Source organism: Rhinolophus hipposideros, assembly GCF_964194185.1.
Source record: "Rhinolophus hipposideros genome assembly, chromosome: 21".
NCBI classification, from domain to species: Eukaryota; Metazoa; Chordata; class Mammalia; order Chiroptera; family Rhinolophidae; genus Rhinolophus; species Rhinolophus hipposideros.
The window spans coordinates 39,065,103-39,090,159 of NC_138067.1; the positions used below are offsets into that span (position 1 = coordinate 39,065,103).

Below are 25,057 nucleotides of genomic sequence, written 5' to 3' on the forward strand. Positions count from 1 at the left end.
ATTCTGGAGGTCCTGGAAAAATCCAATTCAATATCCTATTACAGAAGTCTGAGGAACAGAGACTCCAATTGGCTGCCAACAGCTGTGGGCTCTGATTCTCATCCAGAGGCAGTGCCTGGGGGACCTTTGGAAATGTGTGGGATTATTTTGTGATTGCCACAGTGACTTGGGAAAGAGTTGCTTTGGGAGGCTGTTCTAGAACTTTTTGACTTCATCTTTGACTGCCCTCCCCATCCCTCCTGTCACTCCAGCCCTCCAACCTGAAGCTTGTTCCCACCTCAGGGCCTTTGTCCTGGCTGTTACCCCTCCCAGGAACACTGTTCCCTCAGATATGGGCATGACTCCCTTACTTCAGTCAGATCAAATATTTTCTTCTCAGAGAGTGCTCTCTGACCACCTTGTATAAAATCTTACCATCAATCCTTTCCTCTGTCTTTTTCTTCAAAACATTTATCACAACCAGCCATTGTGTCACTCACCTACTTACTGTGTTTCCCTGAAAATAAGACTTACCGGATAATCAGCTCTAATGTGTCTTCTGGAGCAAAAATTAATATAAGACCTGGTCTTATTTTACTATACTGTAAGACTGCATTTTATATTCATTTTTGCTCCAAAAGATGCATTAGAGCTGACTGTCTGGCTAGGTCTTATTTTCGGGGAAACACGGTATTTATTTTTTTATGTTTTATTCTTTTCTTACAATATCAACTTCAGCAGAGCAGGATTTTTGTCCTTCTCCTCCTCCCCCATGGCTGTAGCCGTAGGTCCTGGAATAGTACCTGGAACATGGAAGGTGCTCAATAAATATCAATACATATTTTTGAATGAATGAATGAGTGGACATATTTTCCCATTAGCCAAAGCCTCTACCAGACTTTGAGATCCCTGAGGGCAGGGTTATGTGTGTTACTCTGTATTGTCCGTATTCAATATTTGGTAGAAGCCAGTATTCAGAAAATGCATGTGAAATAAAGAAAAAATACGTATGTGACAAAAACTAGATCAGTGGCTGCCTGGGGCTGGAGCTGGGAGTGGGAAGTGACTGCAAGTGGGCACAAGAGGTCTTTTCAGGGTGATGGAAATGTTCTAAACTCAAACTGTGGTGATGATTGTACAACTCTGTAAAATCACCCGAAATCGTTAAAGCACTTAAAATGGGTGAATTTTATGATACATAGAATAGACCTCAATAAAACTATTAAAGCATAATATGGATGAATTTTATGATACGTAGAATAGATCTCAATAAAACTATTAAAGCAAAACATGGGTTGGGGGAGTAAATGAATGCTCCCTAGGAGGTGCCCCGCCCTGGGACACAGTAGTCACCAAAACAGCCCTTGTGCTTGCCCTCACAGGCTCACAGTGACAACCCAGCCCAGGGGTGGGATCAGGATGGGGGAACCAGAGACAAAGGGGTAGGGCTGCTTTGGGGTAAGCATAGCTGGATCTCAGGAGCCCAGTGCAGGCTGCGGGAGGAGTCAGTCAGAGAGGACTTTCTGGAGGATCGAACGGCTGAGCCAGAGCCTGACAGATAATGTTGTTCATGACCACGACTCTAATTTAAAGAAACAAACAAGACAAAACAAAAAATCACTTTTTCTGCCTTCGCATGGGCCTGGCCGGGGCTTTCATCCAGAGCCATGCATGCGGCCCCTCCGAGTGCCGAGCACAGGGCCACACGGGGGCGCTGTTCTACCGCGTTCGTGCAGTATCTCCATTGACCCAAGTGGCCTGGCAGGAGCAGGAGGGTTGGAGGGCTTGTGGAGGCCGGGGGTTATTTGCGCGGAGAACGTTTCCGGAGACACCACCGCTACAGGGACGACCTGCGAACCTCCGGCGGGCGGCGGGGACTGCTGAACGCGGGGGCCGTGGGGCGGATCTCCGGGAGACCCCACCTCGAGGGGGACGGGGCTCCAGCAGGGGGTGGTGCCTTCCAAAGCGCACGGGGCGGGGGGTCCTGCGTGGGTTATTGCGGGGCGTTAGTGCGCTGCTGTGGGCGTGGGCAAAGTTTTCCAAACAGAACTGGAAAGGGGGCGCTGAACCAACGTGAACTGGACGTTCCCCCAAAGATGACCTCGATGAGGATGGGATGGGGTGCAGCACGTGGCATTGGTAGGAGGAGGTCACCCGGAAAGGCAGGGGCGTTGACTCGGTGTCTCTGGGTCTATTCTGACGCAGCCTAAGCCTGGGGGAAGTGGAAGGTGGGAGGTTAACCCCAGATCTATGGTTTCTGTGAAGGGAGAAGCGCCAGGAACAGCGAGTCTCCATCAGGCAGGCGTGGGAGGGAAGATGGGGAAATGGGCTCCGAAGAGCCAGTGGGAGGTCCTGGGGAGATAATCCGCCTGGAGCTCCGAGGGACCAGGACATCTGCCGCTTTGGGATTGTTGGGTGTGCGAGCGGGAGTCTGAGAAACACTGCTCTGGGTACCGGGAGGAATGGTTTTGTGTAAAGATCAGCGTCTGGCAGGGCAGAGGGGCTTGACTCTGTCCCTGATTTGCTGTGTGCTGCATGGCCTCAGTTTCCCCATCAGTCCAACAGCTGGAGTCATCTCTGCCCAAGGCCTGGGTCCTGTCTGACCCTCTCACTCATCAGCGGTTTTCAGAGGCGAGTTGCTGAGATTGCCCCTTGCGCACCTGGCCCTGTGCTGCAACACCTAAGACTGAAACAGCCCCAGACCCACCCTCCACATACAGTCCGGTGGGGCACCAACTAGGGACAGCCCAGGACCGTCAGGGCCGGGATGGGGGAAACAGAGATAAGAGGGGTCAGGGCCGGGATGGGGGAAACAGAGATAAGAGGGGTCAGGGCCAGGATGGGGGAAGCACTGGATCCGAGTGGGGAAGGGGTGCGCTCAGCTCGGCCTGAAGGGTCAAAGGTCTATCTAAACTGAAAGGTTTGCATGGGGGCGCAGGGCTTGGGAGAGGGTCCACTTCTAAGAAGAGGAGATAATTAAGGTGCATCAGGAAAGGGTGTTCTAGGCAGAGGGAATGGCATCTGCAAAGGCTTGAAGATGAGAGCGTGTGGCTCATTTCCAGCAGTCTTTTGCTCCCTCCTTGGGGAGCCCATTGGTGTCCTGTCACATGTCCCCTAGTCCAGGAGCTACAGCTGAGTGATGGGCTGTAAATTCTTGACGGCGGACACTAACTAGGTTGTTCTCTCACAGCCGGGTGGTTGAATGACTGACCTTGAGGTTGGTGTGAATCCCAGCACCCCCACTAATCAGCTATGTGACCTTGGGCAAGTGACCCAACTTCCCCATCTGTCAAATGGGGATATAATATTGGGTTTCACCAAATCAATCACCTCATTTTAAAGAGCTATAAAGAATTAAACATATTATTTATATACTTAAAAAATATATATCTAGTAGATGATATCAAGGGACCCAAGAAATAAAAGACTTAAAAACAACATGCTGCCACATCAGATGACACTTTGGCCTAAGATACAGAAAACACAACTGACGACACAAGAATTTGCCAACTCAAAGATATACTATTCCAAACCTCATTATTTGAAATTTTAATACTGAACTTATTAGCAGCAGATTATAATTTTTTAAATTCTTTGGTTCAAAATCTGTAAGAATCAGAAATGGGGTGATTAATTTAGGGTACCCTTTACTACTCACCTCTCCAGTGTTGGGTCAGCTGTTACCTGCTATGTTCTGACTCAGAGGTCATTATACAGGGAGACCCTCCTGTTTTAGGGGATGACTCAGGAGGAAAGGATACCCCTGGAAACACACCCCGCTTTCCCGAGGGGCACCATTATATTCTTCCTTTATTGGCTGTCCTTGTATAATACAAATCTGCAAGTTTAGATACAAAAAAATCTGGAAATAAAAGATAGAAAAGTACCCGCCAGGCACCCCTCCGCTTTCCTCTGGACCCCTCCCCAACGGGCACTGAAGTGAGGTAACTGAGCAACTCCTTCCCCTTCCCTCTACCCCACTCCTGAGCCCCCAACTTGGCCCCTGCCCCCATAAGACCTTGGCCAGAGGAAGATGTGGGCCCCCAAGTGGGGGGAGGGGTGATAAGGGTGAGCACAGCATTGGCAGTGAACGCAGCGGGTGGGCAGAGGGAAGCCCTTTGCTTGTGCTGTGTATGGGGGAGGGGAAACCAGACTTGGGGTGGGCACCTGTGTGGGGCCCAGTAGATCCCCCAAGTGGGCATTCCTCCCCCATCCCACCCAACACTGGAAAGTGGAAGGTCAACAACAGAAACTGGGAAATGTAACTTGAACCGAGGGCACTCAGTGGTACTGTGGCCATCCCCGTGTCTGAGGTGGGGGCAAAGGGCCATTGCCAGCTGAAGTCTGGCAGTGAAATGGGTCCCTTAGTCAGGCTGGGTCGGTCCCTGAATTCCATCCTGTTGCAACCTGTCTCAATGTCGGTTCCGTAGTGCTTGTGGGGATAGTCGAAAAAAGGGATTAGAGGGGGTGTTGAGGGGCACAGCCCCAGGGAGCAGGATGAGGGGAAAGGTTGGGCCTCCACTCCCAGACGTGGGGCACCTGGAAATAACAGGGTGGGCAGGGAGGCTCGGGCTACAGTTCTATCTCAAAGGTCTTCTGCAAGTCACCCGAGAAGGGGTTGGAAGGCTTCTCTACAGTGGGTTTGCCTTCTAATGCTGCCCACTGGGCCTCAAAGGGGTCCAACTCAGGGGCCGGGGCAGGTGCTGGCTCTGGGGGCCAGGGTGCCCCATTAGGACGCGGGCGGGCCTGGCCCCCAGGGGCACTGGGCACAGCAGGAGGTGGGAAGGCCCCAGCTTTCCCAAGCAGGGTGGCGGGCTGGGTCTGGAGCTGGGCAGCTGAGCAGAAGGCGTTGGCCACCATCTGTGAGGGTGTGATGCCCACCACGGGCACATGGGGCATGGGCGGGTAGCCCAAGCCCGGGTAGGTGGGCACAAAGGGGGGCTGCATGTGTGGAGGTGGCAGGAACACGGCCACCTGGGCAGGTGCAGCATCAAAGGGCCCCATGGAGGTGGGAAAGGGCTGCAGGGCAGGGGGCACCGAGGGCACAGTGGGTACTGAGGCCGCTTGCTGCTGCTGCTGCTGCTGTGCTTTGGCCACCTGGGATACCTCCTCTAGCCACCTCTCGGCCTCCGAAGGGGTGCGCTTGTGCCCAGGCTGGAAGGCAGCTGCAGGGGCCATGGAGGGCTCACCCCAGGCAGAAGTCCCTGGAGAGAGGAGAGGGGCAGGTGAGGGCATGGGCTAGATTGGAAAGAACCCTAGGCTGGGATCAGACTCGAGCCAGGCTGCCTGCCTTGAATCCAGCTCCACTCCTCACTAGCTGTGCTGATCCTGGGCAAGTGGCTTAACAAACCTGGATCACATAATGTTTTCTCAGTGCTAAGAAAATACAGTTCAAATATAGTTCTGAGAGTCTAAGGCCCCACGATGGGAAAGTATAGGCAGGACTGACAATCACCCAGGCTGGCTTCCCTGTTATTAAGTGTTTTTAATATCACCCCTGGTTCTGATATTTTGAGAATGAATTGTTTTAGGAGGCTAAGATTCTGAAGCTCCATGGATCTTTCTCAGACTGTACTATGCTAACATAATGAATGAGGTTCAACAGTGCGAAATTTGTGTTTTCTAAGATTACTGAGTTTTAAGTTTACATGTTTGCTATCCTAAGGTGTTCCTACGGGTGCTAGGATAAGCCCACAGCCCTAAGTGACTCCATGGCACGGTTTCTCAGGAAGCCCTCTTCTAAAACCGTGAGAGTCTAAGGTTTCACGGTTCCAAATCTGTTGGGTTCTATTATCCTGGGATTCTAAGGCTGGAGGTTTCTAAATTTTATTTTTCTAAGACAGGAAGTTTGAAATTGATCCCATGGGTCTAAGGTGATCCCATGGCTCTGAGATGACCCATATTCTAAGCCTGTGGGATTCCAAGGTCCCTGGAATCCCTGAGGTAGCCCTACATGGAGCAGGGATATGCAGGCGTCCGCCCAGGAGAAGGGTTGCACTTACCTGTGGGCACTGGCGGTGGTGGCCCTGGCGCTGGGGCTCCAGCACTGGCAAAGGACGAGCTGATCTGTGTGCACAGAGCATTGATGCCGTCACTGTCACTGGCACCAGGGGGCTCCATTTCAGGCACTGGGAAGTCAGGAAGGATGGAAATCAGTGAACAGTCCTGTTCTTGACCCTTATGCCCTCAGGGCGCCCTCTCACAGAGTGTGTGGGTGTGGGTCAGTGGGTCCACTGTGCACTAATGGCCATGACCACAAAAATGACAACTTTGTGCATGTATGTGTGTGACATCTGAGGGGTACAAGTAGGGTGTGATGCTGGTGTAGCGGAAGGAGTATTCCATGCATGACCGCTGCCAGGCCCATAAGCTAGAACACGGGCAGAACAGAGACTGCTTCCTGTAAATTCCCTCAGAGACTGTCTGGTCGACCCCTCAGGCCTCAGGAGTGCTGGTTCCTGGAACAGGCCTTTGCCCTGTCCTGGGCAAGCGTGTAAGGCCTTCCCCCTTATCTGGGGGATCACACTCCAGTACTCCCTCCATCCGGCTCTGTCCTACACAACCGTGTAGCGCCTGCCATATGGCACAAGGATATCCACCTCGTCTTGCTGCTGCCCAAGATGTGCCTCGTATGTAAGTTCCCTTAACCAACTCTTGATGTAATGATGGAATTGTCAGACTCTTTCTTTGGTCTCAGCCTCAGAGACCCCAAGTGAAGGAGAACCTGTGTGTAGCCATAAACCAGAAGAAATATTTGAAATGTTTAACATCTATTAATTTAAAAATATGTTCAATGACATGTATGGCAAGAGCATTGACCAGTCAAAACGGACGTTGGCCACACTCGCTGGGGATCATTTGTCCCGCTTTGGGTGAAGTGGGGCCCTGTCCACCCGACCCAGACTGGCCTATAACATACATCACGAGGGCCGAGATACACCTGTGCCAGGAAGACAGGAGACACTGACCAGGTGTGGTGGCCTCATGAGCCCTCGGGATAAGCAAAGTTACCAACTGAATAAACAACAGAGGACCGCTATGTGTGTGGTCCTCACACACTAAGTGCTCACACGCTAAGTGCTGTGATACCTCAGCAAGTGGCTATCACCAAGGAGTGGGCATGACGCTCCAAGGAGCAGGTGGGAGTGTAAGTGGTTTCTAGTCAATTCCGTGATGACTGTGTGTATTAATCCAATGGGTGTGCAGCGGCTGAGGGTCTGGCATCTGAGTGTAACTGAAATCCAGGTGTGTGGTATCCTGATTGTGATTCCCCAGTGTGAGCCAATCCACCTGTGGGATGCATGAGTGTGCATGTGTGACGTCCAAGTGTGTGTGAATCTGAGTGTGTGGTTTGTGAGTGTGTGTAAATCTGGGTGTATGATTTCTAGATCTGGATATGTGCTTTCTAAGTGTATGCAACTTCCAAGTGTGTGTGATTCTAGAATGCACATGACTGAGTGTGTGACTACATACGGAGTGTGTGTGACACTACAGCAGACTGTGACAACTGTGTGAGGCAGTGAAATTTTGTGTGGCAAGTGACATTCAAGCAAGTGTGCAACTGGCTACAGGAGTGTGAGGCTTCCAAACAAACCTGGGGAGCCTGCCACCTCTCCGGGAGCATGTATGACAGCCTTGGGGGGTGCTTCGTGTCAGGCTGCAAGAGGACAGCGAGTCTGAGGATGTGTGACGGCCAAGTGATGCCGTGGAACATGGAGTGAGTGTGCCTCATTCTCATCAAGCACTGGCATCGGCTCAGCAGTCATCTTCTGGAGAAGCCCAGCCCCCTGGATACAAAGCAACACTTCCCACACCAGTCCCAGAGGCCAGGATGGGTAGGTGTCTCAGATTTGGCGTATGGAGGCATGAGAGCGGGCCAGACCACATGACTTCACTGACGGCTGGGAGGAGAGGCAGTCCTCCTGCCTGTCTCCCTCAGGCAAAACATGGTACCATGCCATCTCTCCTCTCCCTTGCCCATGGCAATATTTACTGTCGGTCACGACATGGGCCACCTCTCTCTTTCCCTTGGCACACAGCAGAAATTAGTAACCAAACACAATGCTTTATTACGACTAAACTCTTTGCTCACCTCACCCCTCACCTGGCCAGACCTCATGGCTCTACTGGCCAAGTGCTGGAAGAGAGGACTGGTCCTTTTAAGTCCATCTTCCATCCAAGCAAAACAGGACATTTATACTGCCTGTCTCCTATCTCCTCCCGTGGCAGACATTGCTAATCAATGATGATGCACCACCTCTTTCCTCTTCATTGTCCCTGGAAGACATGGCTAATCGATGCTAGTGGGTGTTGCCCCTGCCCCATCCTTTGCCCACAGGTGACATCATGAATCCATCACTATGCTCCCTGACCCCATGATCCCCATGCTCACTGGTGCCCTCCACCTCAAGTTTCCTCTGGCCAAATTCTGGGGGTCTCTCCTGGGGCAAATACAACACTCCTGCTGCTCTGTTTTCCTTGCCTGCGGTAAACGTTGCTAAGTAATCATGTGGTGTGCTACCTGCTTCTTTTTCTTGCTCATGCCAGACACTGTAAGGAGATCACGATGTAAGCCGTCACTCTGTTCTCCTTGCCCTGGGCAGACCCTGCTAATCCATCACAACCCTCCTTTCCTCTCAGCCTGAGGACTACCTGTATTCTTCACCTGGCCAGACTGCGTCACTCCACTGGCCAAATGCTTGAAGGAAGCGTAAGCCTTGGTGCCTCAGTCTCCTCCTGAGCAAAAGCACAGCATCCGTGCAGCTGCCCTCCTCCCCTTGCCCATGGCAGACATTGCTAATCGATCTCTCTTGCCTGTGGCAGACATTGCGAATTGATCATGATGTGTTCTACCTCTCTTGACTTTGCCCTTGGCAGACAGTGCGAATCCATCATGGCGCCTACCACCTCTTCTCTCTCTCTTGTGTACACAAAGAGGGTTATTGATCCTGATGTCCCTGCCCACTGAGCCCAAGACTTACCTGTGCCCTTCACCTGGAAGTCAGTGCGGCGCTGCAGCGTGGATGGCAGCTCGTTCAGCCGTAGGCTCAGCTGCCGTTTGAAAGGCGAGTTCTTCTGGCTGAGTGCTGGGAACCCACGGAAGGAGCCTTGGCGAACCAGCTGCTCCAGTGGGGCATGGCGCCGGGGGATGGCAGCCGCAGTGGTGCCTGCAGCCACCGGGGTGCCCGCCTCACCCTTCTCGCCCGGGGATGTGGTGGCCGGTGTTGGGGACACGTGCCCAGGCTGGGCAGGGCCGGGAGCTGCACTGGGCGCAGCTGCTGCCTCTGCTGGAGACATGAGGGAGACAGGTGGTTAGATACCTTATCTTGGCATTTGAGGCCTCTCCCACCCGGTCCCCTTGATTATTCCCCAAGGCTGTCTTCCTTACGCAATGTATCTTGTCCTCAACACAGGCTGGTCAGGGCCCCAAAATGTCCCTCATCCCCACCCAAGACCACTTTCCCCAGGAGGCTCTTGGGGAATTGTCCCCCAACCTGACCTTCTGTGTCTCTAGCTTTCTGCCCCCAATCTGTCTTCCTCTGCTGCTCCCGCTGTTTTTCCCTGTGAGACCTTCTGTCTCATTTTCTAATTAATTTAATGGACACTTATTTGGTGCATGACCAACGTATCAGGCCTTGTTCCAAGTGCTTTGAAATTATTAACTCATTCAATCCTCACAACCACCCTACTGTCAATACTACCAGTATCTCCATTTTACAGATATAGAAACTGAGGCCCAGCAATGGTAAGTGACTTGCCCAAACCACAGTGCTAGAAAGAGGCAGGCTGACTCCGGAGTCAGCAGTCTAAACAATTGCCCTAACCTCTCTCCCTCTGGCCCGGTCGCTCCATGTCAGACTATCTTCCTCTGTCATTCTGTCTGCTCTTCTCTCTACCTCTCTACCTCCTCACAACCCATTCTTCAGATCTCAAGTACTTCCTCCCTTCATCTAATTGCTACCCATCCTTCTAGACCTAGCTTGGCACACTACTTCCTCTGGGGAACTTTCCAGATCTTTCCAGGCTCTCAGTATGGGCTCCCTTCACTCTGGGACTGTCCATTGTCCACTGGGGGACACCTGCCTTCCCCACTCAGCACAAGGCATGCTCTTTAATGGCAGGATCCTCTCACCCCTGCCAATACACAAAGACAAACATCCATCCTCCAATCAGGTCCTCACTCATGCTGCAGCCTGAATGCTGCAGCCTGAATGCTCTGGCCCCTCAGGCCCAGAGAGGGCAGGAAAATCACCTAGCATTTCTTCTCCCATCTTCCAGATGGAGGCAGTGAGGTTCTCACCGAGGCCTGGCCCAGGACAGTGGAAACAGCCCGGGACAGGCTGGAACCAGGAAACCACCTCTGCCCCCACCTTACTGTGTGACTTCAGGAAATCCCCTCCCCTCTCTGGGCTCCAGTTTCCCGACTGTAAACCTGGAATAAACATCCCTCTGGCTGCCTCCAGGGCCTCCTTTGAGGGTCAGTTGAGGCAGTGAATGTTCCATGCTTTGGAATCCGACAAAAGCTTAGTAAACAACTCTGTGGACAGCGCACTCCTCCACTGCTAAATTGGGAAGAGCTCTTTGTACAACTGCAGTGCCTTGAGCCTGAATAAGCGCACCATCGGCAAAACACTGTGATACGTTCGGCAAATCGTAATGCACTTCATAAACTCTCATTTTGCTGTGCAAGCTGTAAAGTGCTTTCTACAGTGCAAAGTACCTGGAAACTAATATCCTTTGGAAATAGCAAAACCCTTTTCAAACTGTAAAGCATATGACAATAGTCTTTGTAAATTCTAATCTCCTATATAAACGGTAAAGAAATATTTATAGACTGTGAAGGGCTGTATACTCAGTGTGTTCTCTGTAAACAGTCAAACATCATATACTCTACCAGACCCTCTGTTAACTTCACGTTGTAATCTGTTTTGTCCATGATAAAATTCTTTGCAGGTGCTAATAGATGAGGTAAACAGTAAAATACTTTGTAAGCTGTGAGAGAAGAGCTGTGTAAATTTGTAAAGAGGTTTGTAAATGGTTATGTAACTTACAGATAAAAATGTATTTCACAAACTCTAATATCCTAGTAAGTAATAAAAACTTCTGGTGTCCTAACTTTTTAGTTAGAAATATTTTAAACATACAGAAAAGATATCCTAATGGAACACTGAGCATGCAGGTTCTCTTAACCTATGGTCCCCAGGGTTAACATGTCACCAGATTTGCTCCTTCCCTCCTTCCAGAGTTTTTTGTTCTGTACCATTTAAGAGAAAGTCACAGACAACTCAATCCCAAAACCTTAAGCAGGTACCTCCTAAGAACAATGACAGTCTCCTACAGAAGCACAGTACAATTTCTCACTTGGGAAACTTAACATGGATATGATCCCATTAGCCAATCTACAGTCCCTATTCCCATCGCTTCTCAGCCTTTTGGCTAAAATCATGTGTAGTCCCTATTCCCATTTCCCCCAATGTCCCAATCATGTCCTTTATAGATGCTCTTTTATATATGCATACAATCCAGGGTCCAATTCAAGACCACACATTGCATTTATTAATATTTGTCAAGTCTCTTTAGTCTCCTGTAACCTGGAACAGTTCCTAATGGTAAATTCTTTGTCAATTCTAAGCAGTGTTTCCCAAATATTTAAAAGCTAGAATCCACAGGGAAAAAATTAAATTACATCGTGACTTGGCACATAATACACTTATATTTTTAAAAGCACTGTTTGAGAACTTACAAAGTATTGGCCATTTACCTAGAATGTTATTAGAGTTTATTCGGCATTTTTCAAACTTTCTTGATGGCAACCCTGAGAAAGAAATACCTTTGACATGGTCACCCGATCCACATACACACATACAAAATGTACACATGCATGTAAATATAAACACTGACAGAGAAGTATCATCAAACCATACTATCCTTACTACACTCCATTACTCTGATATTTCCTATTCTTTTCTACTTCATTTTTTCAAATGCCAGCCACAGTCTAGCAAACTGACTTCACAACCCATGAACAGGTCTTGATACACAGTTTGAAAAGCCTGGGAACCTCCCTGAGTTGGCAGGTAATAAAGCACTTCGTGAGCTTTGCCAGGATTTGTGGCCTACAGAATACTACCCACAGAGCTCCTTAAACTGAAGTGAGCTTTATAAACTGTAACCAAACTTATGGTTGGTGTTCTGCTTTGTAAACTGTAGAGTCCCTGCACCTCTGCAGCTCTCCCTGCAGACTGGACCCTTGGCCCCACCAGGGCCCCCTCTATGCCCAACCCTGCCTCTGGGCAATACCCACCTTTCTTTTTATCTGGGGCCTCTCGCTCAACAGGCCGCCCACCCCCAGACAGGCGGAAGGAACCCTCGCGGGCGAAGCTTGTGCGGCTGGCATCGAAGGCAGCTGTGACCCCGCATTCCTTTTCCCGCCGCTGCTTCCGCTCCAGGCAGGCTGCAAAAGCACAGCCCACAGCGTGGCTCAGCCTCTCACCCTGTGGGAAGAGGTTGGGGGTGGGATGGGGGTTAGAGACACTGTATTGTGAGATTGGCCGCCAGGAGCGCTGGGTTCCAACAGCTAGATGCTGGGTGATCCCGAAGAGCTTCATCTCTGGGCCCCAGAAACAAGAGTGCAATATTATGGGGATTCCTCAAAAAATTAAAACTAGAGCTGCCATACGACTCAGCAATTCTACTCATGGGTACTGATCAGAAGGAAACAAAACTACTAATTCGAAAAGACACTTGCTCATTGCAACTTTACTAGTATTAGCCAAGATAAGGAAGCAATCTAGGTATCCACTACTAAATGAATGGATAAAGAAGATAAGATATGGTGTGTGTGCATGCGTGTGTGTGCGTGTGTGTGTGTGTGTGAAGAAATATATACCTTGCCCAAATGGCAAGATTTCACTCTTTTTATGGCTAAGTAATGTTCCACATATATTCCATTTGGGACAACAGAGATGGACCTAGAGGGAATTATGGTAAGAGAAAAAAGTCAGACAGACAAAGAAAAATACTGTATGATTTCCCTTATATGTGGAATCCAAAAAAAACAAAATAAACAAACAAAACAGAAACAGGCCTACAGATATAGAGAACAAAGCTGATGGTTGCCAAACAGGGGTGGGTGGAAGGATGGGAATAAAAAGAAAAAGGGAAAAAAAAGAGTGCAATGCTGTATGCCTCCATTTATATGAAGGTCTAGAATAGGCAAAACTAATCTATGACGGAAAAAGACAGAACACTGGCTATTTCTTAGGGGTGAGGGTGGGGCCTGACTGGGAAGGGGCAGGAGGGGAGGGACCATGGTGGTGGCCATGTTCTAGAGCTTGACAGGGGTTTGGCTTATACAGGTGTAAACAGTTGTCATAATCAACAAAAGTATAACTAAGGTTTGTGGACAACATGTGTTTTATTCCAAAAGAAAAAGAGTTGGAAAAAATATAAATTCTACTTAATGGTATGCACGCTGAAGTGTCTGGGGAAAGTATTCTGGTATCTGCAACTCTGAAATGCATCAAAAATGAGATGGGCAGATAAATCATAAAGTGAGTATAGGCAAATGTGAATAGCAGGATCTGAGTGGTGTGTGTACAGGTGACTGATTGCTGCATAAGTCTTTCCACTTTGCTGCAAGCTTGAAAATTTTTTCATAAAATTTTTTCATAAAACTTTGGGAGTAAAAACAATAGCTACATTTTCCTGAGTGTCTACTTGAGAGGCTCCAAGGCCAGACAGCCTGGAATTGATGCTGGCTTCCCACTTCCCAGCTGTGAGTTCTCAAGAAAATCACTTCAGGGGCGGCCAGATGGCTCAGTTGGTTAGAGTGCGAGCTCTGAACAACAGGGTTGCCAGTTCGATTCCCACATGGGCCAATGTGCTGCGCCCTCCACAACTAGACTGAAGACAATGAGCTGCCGCTGAGCTTCCGGAGGGGCGGCCGGATGGCTCAGTTGGTTAGAGTGCGAGCTCTCAACAAGGTTGCCGGTTCAATTCCCGCATGGGATGGTGGGCTGCGTCCTCTGCAACTAAAGATTGAAAACAGCGACTGGACTTGGAGCTGAGCTGCGCCCTCCACAACTAGATTGAAGGACAATGACTTGGAGCTGATGGGACCTGGAGAAACACACTGTTCCCCAATATTCCCCAATAAAAAAATTCAAAAAAAAGAAAAAAAGAAAATCACTTCACCTCTCAGTGCATAAGCCTCGTCATCTATAAAATGAGGGCCCTAACAGCACCTGCTTCACAGGGTTTTTGCAAATATTAGGTGCACTAATGCATGCAAGGCATGCAGCACAGAGCCAGGTACAGAAAAAACCACTCATGTGCCAACAAACATCTGCCATAAATCTGGCCCTGAGCTGATCCCTGACTTGCATCCTTTTACAGACTCCTCGCAACAGTGCCAGGAGGTGGACACTCTGATGACCCCATTTTATAGATAAAGAAACAGGCTCAGTCAACACACTCATCACGAGCGGCAGCATTGGGATTCTCATGAGATCTGTCAGACTTGTTTCCTAACCAAGATGCTCAGCCATATAGTCTTAGAGTTAAACTTGGGGACAAAAATCCTCAACAAAATACTAATAAACTGAACCCAGCAGCATAGTACAACGATTACGCACCATCATCAAGTGAGACTGGTCCCAGGAATGTAAAGTTGGTTCAACACAAAAATCAGTCAATGTAATACACACAATTAGAATGAAGCAAGAAAAAACACATGATCGTCTTGATTGATGCAGAAAAAGCATTTGACAAAATTCAACACCCTCTCATGATTAAAAAAAACACTCAACAAACTTGGAATAGATGGGAACTTCCTCAACCTGATACAGGACATTTATGAAAAAGTCACAGCCAACATCATACTAAATGGTGGAAGAATAAAAGCTTTCCCCTAAGATCTGGAACAAGACAAAGATGCCACACTGGAAGTTCTAGCCAGAATAATTACATAAGAAAAAGAAATAAAAGGCGTCCAAATTGGAAAGGGAGAAGTAAAATTATCTCAATATTTACTGATGCCATAATCTTATATGTCGAAAGTCCTAAAGGATCCACAAACTATTAGTGTTAACAAATGAATTCAGCAAAGTTGCAAGACACAAGATCAACAAAAATCAGGTACAGCTATATACACCAGCAGTTAACAATCCAAAAACGAAATTAAGACAATTCCATTTACAATAGCATCTTAAAGAACAAAACGGTTAGGAATAAATATAACCAAGGAAATGAAAGACACATACACTGAAAACGACAAAACATTGCTGAAAGAAATTGAAGAAGACCTAAATAAACGGAAATACTTGGGTTGGAAGACTTAATCTTCTTAATATTGACTTACTATTGCTTATCAAGATGGCAATATTTCCAAAAGTGATCTACAGATTTAATGCAATCCCTATAAAAATCCCAATGGACTCTTAGAGAAATGGAAAAGCTGATCCTAAAATTCCTATGGACTTGCCAGGGACCCAGAATATCCACAATAATTTTGAGAAAGAACAAAATAGAAGAACTAACACTTTGCAATTTAAAAACTTATTTCCAAGCTTCAGTAATCAAAACAGTGCGATACTGGCGTAAGGACATGCAGACCAATGAAATAAAATTGAGATCCTAGATATATACACACACGTCTACGGTCAATTGATTATTAATGTGGATTCCAAGACTTTTCAACTGGAGAAGGAAGAGTCTCTCTAATAGATGGTGCTGGGACAACTGGATAACCATCTTTTGCAGGTTCCTACCTGAACCCTGTCCAAGCGACTAGGTTCTGACCAATGGAATGTAGGTAATTAGAAATGATACACAGCTCTGAAAAAGGAAAGGGGGTGCCCCTGTTTATGTCTGCCTCCTTTCTGCGGTTGGGATGAAGATGTGAAGGCTGGAGCATGTGCAGCCATCCTGGGTCAGGGAGTGGAAGCCATACCTCAGCGGACCAACAAGATAAAAGGAGCCCTGGTCCCTGATGAGTGGAGAGGAACCACACCACTGCTGCACTGCCTGCCTTTGGATGTCTTTCACATGAAACTCAAACTTCTATCTCACTGAAATCACTGGTATCTGTAACAAGCCTCAGAACCCTAACTGTTAGCATGCTTCTGAGAAGACAGTACACTTGTTGCTTTTATCCAATTCTCAGAGGGGACCTTGACAATCCCCACACTCCCAATATAAAAAAAAAAACACAGGCAAAATGCATTGAGGCGAAAGAAAGAGTGAAGGGTATAGTTTGAGAAGGGCCTGAGAGAGCCTGCTGGGGACAGGAAACTCTCTATAACTTGACCTGGGTGGTGTTTATCCATAAGCAAAAACTCATGGAGCTGGACATGGTTCCTCAATGAGAAACATTAGAGAAACATGAAGAACTATTGATAACGAGGAGCAAGATGACAACAAATGTTTTCCTGAACACTTCCTATGTGCCAGGCATTGTTCTAAGTCCTCTGTATTAACCTAGTCAAGTCCACAATAATCCTGTTAGGAGGTGCGTGTACAGCCCCTTTTCCACATGAGGGCACCAGGCCTGGAGAGGACAGGTGAGTGGCTTGCTCAACTCCACTCAGCCAGCCCGGGATGGGGCTGGAATGCCAGGGAATGGGAGAGAAGAGTCAGCTGGCTTTGGGCTTCGGTGATACTCACGGAGTCCTTGAGTGCCAGGAAACAGTGGCAGATCCAGCGGCGGGTGGTCCCATCACGGCAGATGTAAGAGAAAGCCTTGTCCAGGTTGCGGTCAGGAGCACAAAAGGAGACCTTTTCGATGGTCTGGTCTACCAGCAGGTCCTGGGAGGGGCCGGGAAGCCAGGAGAGGAATGTGAACTGTCTTTCATGTATTCATTCAAAAGTCTTTTAGTGTCTGCTTTATATTCCATCCTGACTAGGGTAGGCACCCAGCAGTCACTGAAACAGCTGTGAAGCCTGCTGGCATGGGGCGGCTCTCAGTTTAGCGCAGGAATCAGACTCATTACCAGGAGAGGGTCCAGAGTCCCAGCCAGGCTGTAATGAAGGGGGCTCAGGCAGAGGGGTCAGGGCCAGGATAGGGGAGGCACATGGGTCTGCAGGAGACAAGAGGAGGTGCTTGACCCAACTTCGGGGGGAGTCAAGCAAAGCTTCCTAGAGGCAAAAGGCAGGGAACAGTATTTTAGGCTGAGGGAACTGCCTGTGGAAAGGTGTCGATCCTGTTCGGGCATTAAGCTGACTCTCATGTGCTGGCTGCCTCTTCTGGCAGTCTCTGGGCTAGAGGCAGGGAATTTAATAGTGAGCAAACAGATACCCAGATCCTGGTGCCACGGAGCTCCTGTCTGGCTGGGTAGACTGACAATAAACATATAACAACTAACATTCATTGATCTGAACACTTACACTGTACCAGGCATAGTTTTAAACTATTTGCATATACTTTCTCAGTGGTGTCTCATTTTACAGAGGATACAATTGAAGCACGGAAGGGTTATATCTTATACCCGGGGTCACCCAGCTGGTAAGTGGGTGAACTGGGATCCGAGCTAAGGCAGCTGCTCCACAGTCTATGCTCTTACCCACTCTCTATGCCAGCTCACAAATAACCACAGGACTCAGTCCTGAATTATGACTGTGGAGTGTGCCAAGATGTTCCAAGAGCACATGGCATAGTCTAGAAGGTCTCTGAGGAAGGGAAATCCTAGAGGTGGGTGGGAAAGCATCCTTGGCCCCATTCCAGCAGAGAGAGGATAGTGGCCCACTGGTGCCTACTCCCACCCTCTCACATGCTCCTACCTTGGTCTTGTCATCCACGACTCGGAGCCCATCAGCTGACACCCACAGGACAGACTTCACGGACTTCCGGCCCATCTGGGGTGGAGGGGAGAACAGAAGGCATGGTCAGGGCTGCCTCTTCCAGTCTGACCCTGCCCCTTCCCTATGCCAGCCCCTCACTCACTGCCTTCAACTTCTTCACAGCATCTTCACACACGTGCATTCCACGGGACTCCTCCACCTCCACGTGGCCCAGGTACTTGGGAGGGAGACGATGGGAAGACATGAAATAAGCACAGTAATCAGTCATTCCTAGTGTTCTCTGAGCAGCTGCAATGTATCACACAGTGTCCTAAACGTATCACACTTATTAACTCATCTCCTCTTACCTCAACTCTACAAGGCGGGTTGCCCATTCCCATCCAAATGTACAGATGAGAAAGCAGAGGCACAGCGTGTAGTACTGATTACCATCCTGCCTCTGTCCCTGGGCCTTAACCCGTCACTGTTGTCCTTTGGAGTGCCAGCATCTGCATCTCTGTGCCTGAGGACTGGCCCCACGCAACGAATGATGGGAGTTGCGGTCCTCTTGCCCCAGCCTTCATGGGCCGGTGGCTCTATTTCCCAGAGTCCTCAGTGGCGTTAAGCTCAGTTGCCCACGTCTGCAGTTTAGTAACACACCCTTGAATGGCTGCCTTCCTTTCCTCACTCCCACCAGCATTTCCTGCACCTCCCACTGGACCCCTCACACTTACAGTCTGCTTCTGGGTGAGGGAACCAAGTTAAGATTTGAACCTGCACCCTGCTGTCTCCTTTACCAAAGTGTAGTGTGCAGTTGTAAAGGGTCATAGAGGGCTTTGCAAATGCAACAGAATTTTTGTGACTTTCCAGTGCCCTCTGGAAATTGTGAGCTCCCACAAAATGGGGTGACTCAGGCAGGACATCCCTCAGGTAACATCTTCCTGGCACAAGAGAATGTGTGTTGGTTTTTAATCTCAATTCTGAAGGACAGGCTCCACAGTTCTTTGAAGATAACGATGTCTCTGCCACACAGAACAAGACTTCGTCCAACTCGCCCAGCGCCCTGGACCCGCATGCGCACAGTGCCCCGTCCACTCACCCTGACTGGGAAGCTGCACGTGCCCTTGCGCACTGCGTCCTCGTCTGCCTGCCACTGGTGCGGGCGTGACGCCTCTGGCACGTAGGCTGGCTTCCGCCGCCGCAGGCTCTGCCGTAACTTGTTCATGGTGCCCGCCCCGTCTGGTGACACAGGACACGGAGTGGGTCAAGGGCAGGGATCAGAAGCATGGGGCTCAAGCGGGACTGACACTGCTCAGGGAGCATAGAGTCAGATAACAAGGGAATCGGGTTACAGGGTCACTGGGTAAGCGGACATGACATTTAGGGAACTCTGATCATCAGCAGTCAGGGGACATGGGGAAAGAGGGTAACATAAGGGAGGGAAACGTTAAGAGTCAGTGTGGGGATTCAGAAGATGTGGGGTGAAGGAGCAGGGAGGTCTGGGATAGGGGTCACAGCTTTTAGGGGTCTGGAGATGGGGGATGTTACAATTTAGAAGCATGAGGATGCAAAGTAATGGAAAATCAAGGCATTGGAGGGCATGCGGATTAGAGAGCATCGGCGTCGAGGGTCGTGAGAACAGGTGTTTTAGGGGTAGGAGGTCACGGGGTAAGGTGGTCAGAGGGCACAGGAGTTGGGAATTGCATGGGTCAGATGTAGGGGGACTGGAGGGCATGGGTTCGATATGGGGGGACTCAGAAGGTCCAGAAATTGAGGTCCAGAGCCCAGCCAGAGGGTGTGGAGGACGGGGGCTTGTCTCTGTGCCTCTAGGATACTGCCCTGACAACTGAGTCTAGTCTAAGGCAGGACCCCTGGGGTGGTATGCATCTGTGACCATCAGAGGTAGGGGTGGGCGGCCACAAAGGCAGTCTTCGCTGACCAAAATGCTCTTCACTGACTGATCGCCAAAGGGACAGTCCCAGGAGAAGGGTGCGGGGACACCGAGGACAGAGCACCAACAGCAGATGGGGACTCTGTGTGTGCAAGCAAGTGTGCAGCTGGTGTGTTCCTAAATGCTACCTGGGAGGATGTCTAGAGCTGAGCATGCAACTATGGTTTGCGGGTGTGTCTATTTCTGAGTGCTGTATGGAAGGACGAAGGTCTGAGAATGGTTGTTTATGAGAGTGGGAGTCTGTGTCCAAGAGTGGGGTTGTTGTCTGTGAGTGTAGGTCCCTAAAGGTTGTTGCTGAAAGGTATCTATGTATGAGAATGGTTGTGAGTGTGTGTCAGGAAACGCTGCCTGTGAGGATGTGTTTCTGGGCAGGAAACTGTTGTCTGCGAAGCCGTGTGTCTGTGTGAGGGTGCGGCTATTGTCTTTGATGACTGTTACCTATGACAGTGTGTGTCTGTGAGTTACCCAAGAGACCATATCTATGTCCAAGAGTGCAGCTATTGTTTGTGAGGGTGTGTCTGTGTCAGAGCATGTGGCTGTCGTCATAGAGCTGGGTCCATGAGCGTTGTTCTGAGGGTGTGTCAGTACGTCCCTGTGCAGCTGTGAGGGTATGTGAGAACGTGAAGTTGTTGTCTTTGAGAGTGTGTTCATGAGTGTTATTTGTGGGACTGTGACCGTGAGAACATAGCTGTTGTCTATGAGAGTGCTGGTTAGTATTTGTGACACTGTGTGCAGAAGCATAACTCTTTGGGAGAGCATGGGTCCCCAGATGCTATCTGTGAGGCTGTGTCTGCTTGTGAAAGTGTGGCTGGTGTCTGTAAAAGTGTGGGTCTGTGTGTGTTGTCTGGGAGACTGTGTGCCAGGGTTCATCCATTGAGAATGTGTATCTAAGAGTCGGTATCTGGTTAGTACCTGTAGTTGCCTGTGTGAGTCTGGGTGTTGTCTGGGAATGTGTATGTTTGTGTGACCTTGCGCCTGTGGGTGTGGGGAGGTTGGTGTGTGTCTGAATGTCCCAGTGTGTGTGTGACATAGTCTAGATGTGTGTGTCTGTGCACAAGTCAGGCTCGGACAGTCACTGAGTGTACAGGGAAGATGTTTGAGGGTGTCCACTCGGGAGTGTAATTAGGACTGTGTGATTGCAGGGACAGTTCCTCTGGTCATGCTAGGCAGGCCCACCCACCCATTCAGCCCTTGTCCTGTCACCAGCTAGTCACTCACCTGGCTCCGTCCTGGAGGTTTCAGGGGGCCCCAGGGCCCCACAGGGGGCTGGAGGCAGATGCTGCTCAGGCCTCCTGGGTCTGCCCTGCCCAAGAGAGAGAGGAAAAGGTGAGAGGTTGGCTTGGGATAGGGCTCAGTCCCCTACTTCACCCCATCTTTGGACAACAGCCAACCCCTCCCTCCATCTCAGGCTTGGATGAGAGCCTGGTTGTCACAGCAACTGCTAAGAAGGGAGATGAGCCACCTGGTTGCAAGGGCCCAGAAATGAGTAGGGGTATTTGGGGGAATTTGTTGGGGGATATCCTGGCCCCAGGAGGCCCTCAGTATCCACGGTGACGGTGTGAGGAAGGAGTGGCCTTGTCCTTTATAAACACATCCAGGGATACACACAAACATAGTCACATGTATGCATGCAACTCACATCTACAGTTGTCCCTAGTACCCAGGCATGGCTCTGTCACACCTAAACAGTCACAGCCAATACAAACATCTGGTCACATAGCCATAGTCACAGATCTACACAGTCTCCACTACAGACATTTGTCCACATGCATATAGAGTCCCAGCCTTCCTAGGCACTGCCACAACCACTGTCACATCAGCTACTAATGTTTGGTCACTTCTATTTTCTCAGCCACATACAAAGAGCTGAGCCCAGGCATATCCACTAGAGTGGCACACATAGAGCCACACCCAATGACAGTTATATTTCCTCAGGCAGCCACCCAAGATACTCACGTCACAGACTCACCCACATAGAATCACACCCAGTCACACAGACATAATCATAGCCACACACAATTGTCACACCTAGCTCCACTGATGTGTGTTGACATCTGGTCATGAATGCATGCAGAAATACACACATTTGGTCACACACAGACACACCCAGTCACAGCCACATGTGTTTAATCATCTGAAGGCACGGAGCTGCACATGGACACTTAGCCACTTGTATCAGTCACACCAACACACCTTTTTGGTCACACACTGTCACACAGTCACATACTCAGTCGTAGGGGCACATATTTGGTCACAGTATCAGCTAACTTATAGGGACAGTCTTCCACCCCCAATCACACACAGAGACACTGATGTCTATGGCCCATGCATTGTAGAGAAACAGGCACGCACACCCAAGACATGCATACAACCACCCGGAGACAACTATTAGACACAGCAAGATAGCCGGTGGTTCAGATTCACAGCCATACACATTGCAGAAGTGGTCATGAATGCAAAGTCACACAGCATCAGTGTCCACATTACCCGGCCATCTATCAGTCATAATACTGTCACCCAGCATCCCATACTCAGCTGTACCATGTCATAGCACCACAGAGAAACACATAGTCTCTCTTCATGCAAACATACAAGTCACACAGACAAGTTAGTGTCCATATACAATCACAGCCCCATGTGGACAGACGTATCTCACACACAGAGACATCAGTACACAATTTCCATTTCACACATTACAAGCACAGTCAGGTGTATGCTCAGAAATGCAGTGACCCAGACACAGCATTTAGAGCTGCGTTCACACAGTTCCTGATGGAGCCATGTACACTCAGGGGACAGTAACCCTGTCACTAAATCACACACTCAAACACAAGCAGTCCAGCATGCACGCACTCACATACCAAACAGCTACAGAACTATAGATACACACTCTCACAGTCCATGACACAGACACAAGTACAGAGAGTCACCCAGAGTCAGACACGCAGGTCACACACAAATATAGAAGCTACAGTCATATACACACACTCCCACAAACACACACAGTTACAGTTACCTGGAGCCACCATACAGAGACACACACCTATATCCTGAGTCAAACACAATGAAATAACCCATTAAGCCAGGCTTTTAGAGCCCAAGTCCAGTACATAACCCAAATCACACATTCACGACTATTCATGCACAAAATCACTCAGTATCAACACAGAGGTAGATGTAGTCATTTATACAACCCTGGTCACACACACAGACATGGCTTTGAACATGCAATCCCTGTCATACAAGCACACAAGTCACAGTGCCATCACACAACCCCAGTCACATAAGCACAATGTGACTGACTTCATATACAATGGCAGTCACACACCCAGAGTTGCAGGGACATTGTGTGTCACAGACCCATGTGTGACACACATTAAAATTAGTCATAGACAACCACAAAACGTTCAGTCATTGGGAGAGTTGCACATGTACAGGGTCATACACAACTCCACTTACAGTTACAACTCCACTCCCATCTTCAGTCAGCCACACACATGCCCACCTGCAGACTGAACACATATACTGTCACATACCCAGTTATAGTCACCAAAGCACACAAACACAGGGTCACAAAAGATGGAATCAAAGACACAACCACACAGTCACAACCATGCACACACTCAAACAGACTAAAAAGTACCGGGTCCTGCACAGTGAGCAGCTGTCATACACACATGCAGTCACACAAATGCTAGGATCACACACAGAAACACAGACACCACCAGATGCAACCACAAACACGAAACACATACACACACAGGATTTCTCATAGTCACCAGCTACGGCACACAAATACGGGGTTACACTCTTAGCCACTTCCCCATCGCTTGTTTCCCCCTCCCCCCCAGGTACCACACACAAAGCCACCATCACCTCTGAGGCTGCAGACAGGGCTGTACCGGGTCCTTGGGGAGCACCCCCCCCAAGCTTGAATCCTGGAGCCTTGGGGGCCAGAACCAAGAGGGGGAGGCAGAGCATTATCTGCGGGTGGGGCCGCTCTCAGATAGGTGAACAGCCCCAGGGACAAAGGGGCCAGCCCGCGGGACCTGTGCCCTGGGACCCTTGACCAACCCTTAGTAATGGAAGAGGTACCTGAAATTTGCCTTATTTTATTCAGGCTGGGTGGGGTGGGGGATGGAGTCCCAGGCATAGGGACCTTGTTGAGAAGGGGCTGTTCCTGGGACACAGCCCAAGGACTGGGGGGGGGGGGGAATGCTATGCCCAGGATGCCTCTGAGGCCTGGGGACAGGCTGCCTAGAAGCCCCCCAGGCCTTGGCCTGGTGGGGAAGCTGTGTTCAGAGACTCCATCCTCAAGACCTTGCCTAGAGGGTTGTTGTACTCAGAGACCCCCTCAGGCAGGGAGGGGTCAGGATGGCGTTTGGTCTGGAATCGCCTCCTGGAGGCCTTGGCTTCATCTGGGGACTTTGCTCCAGACCCATCCTCAAAACGCTGCCTAGGGAGTTGTACGGAGAATCTGCCCCACTGTCCTTGATTTTTCTGAGGGGGAAATCTGTGTCCGCGATCCCTATCTCTAGAGCCTTAGCAAGGGAGGGCCTGTACGTTAAACCCGTCTCCCAAGCTTTGGCTTGATGAGGGTCTGTTCGTGGACCCCCACCCAGGACCACCCTCTCCAGCCTTGGCACCTTCTCTCCATCCGAGCGCAGCGGTCGCCTCCCACCCTCCGCCACATCAGCAGCGGCGCCGCCCCCCACCCGAGCCCCCCTCTCCCGCCCTTCTCACGCTGGCCGCCGCGCTGCGGGACATCCAGGGCCCCGGCGCCCCCGCCTCCGCCGCCCGGGCTGGGTCCGGATTCCCGAATGCTGCTGCTCTGAGGCGGCGGCGGCGGCGGCGGCAGCTCTGTCTGACGGGGGCCAGGGCCGGGGGCCGAGGGATGGTGCGGGATGCACGCGCGCGAGCCTGCTCCGCTCCCCGAGGATTCCGTTCCGGGGGCGGGGGAGCGCCCCTCCCGTCTCGGCCCCGCCCACTGGCCTACCGCCTGCTGGATGTGCAAAGGCCCCGCCCCAGCCGAGCGCCTAGTCGGCTCGAGCCCCGCCCCTTTGCCCTCAGACCACGCCCATATGCAAAGTATGACCCCGCCTTCTCTGCTGCGGCCTCCGCCCCGCCCCGCCCATTGGCCAGTCCCTGGCAGAGCATTCATTTGAGCCTTGCTGCGATTCCCCCCAGGTCGTTCCAAGCCTGGGCTCCCAGTCCCTCCGTGACCCCCGACCTCAGATCCCCTTCAGTTATACGTCTGAAAGAGTTACTTCGGGAGGCGTCTCGCCGCCCCACATCCTCAAACCTTACAGCTAACCCCACGGTTCTCCCAGCCCAGCGGGGGCGGGCAGA

The 25,057-nt window shown here is 50.2% G+C and overlaps 1 protein-coding gene across 5 annotated transcripts; it reads right to left on the minus strand.

Moving 5' to 3' along the window:
* Nucleotides 1–3,423: 3,423 nt before the first annotated feature.
* NUMBL (NUMB like endocytic adaptor protein) lies at nucleotides 3,424–24,681 on the minus strand. Of its 5 annotated transcripts, none has more exons than XM_081031074.1 (10): nucleotides 24,452–24,681; nucleotides 20,927–21,011; nucleotides 18,857–18,996; nucleotides 17,921–17,995; nucleotides 17,758–17,832; nucleotides 16,645–16,785; nucleotides 12,284–12,473; nucleotides 8,961–9,266; nucleotides 5,982–6,107; nucleotides 3,424–5,183 (listed from the first exon to the last, which is right to left on the minus strand). In XM_081031074.1, exons 1-10 carry the CDS (start codon nucleotides 24,473–24,475, stop codon nucleotides 4,552–4,554), a joined length of 1,794 nt encoding a protein of 597 aa, XP_080887200.1. In that variant the 5' UTR covers nucleotides 24,476–24,681; the 3' UTR covers nucleotides 3,424–4,551. The 5 variants fall into 5 exon arrangements, with proteins under 5 accessions (XP_080887200.1, XP_080887202.1, XP_080887198.1 ...); XM_081031076.1 differs by having other exon boundaries at nucleotides 20,927–21,006; nucleotides 24,452–24,652; XM_081031072.1 differs by lacking the exon at nucleotides 24,452–24,681 and adding an exon at nucleotides 23,168–23,227.
* Nucleotides 24,682–25,057: the final 376 nt, after the last annotated feature.

Coding starts and splice junctions, on each gene's coding strand:
- NUMBL (XM_081031073.1), bottom strand. CDS start 23,230: ATGTGTTCAGTCTGCAGGTGGGCATGTGTGTGGCTGACTGAAGATGGG. Junction 17,996..18,856: donor CGTGCAGCTTCCCAGTCAGG/GTGAGTGGACGG, acceptor CTCCCTCCCAAG/TACCTGGGCCACGTGGAGGT. Junction 6,108..8,960: donor CTTCCAGGTGAAGGGCACAG/GTAAGTCTTGGG, acceptor CTGACTTCCCAG/TGCCTGAAATGGAGCCCCCT.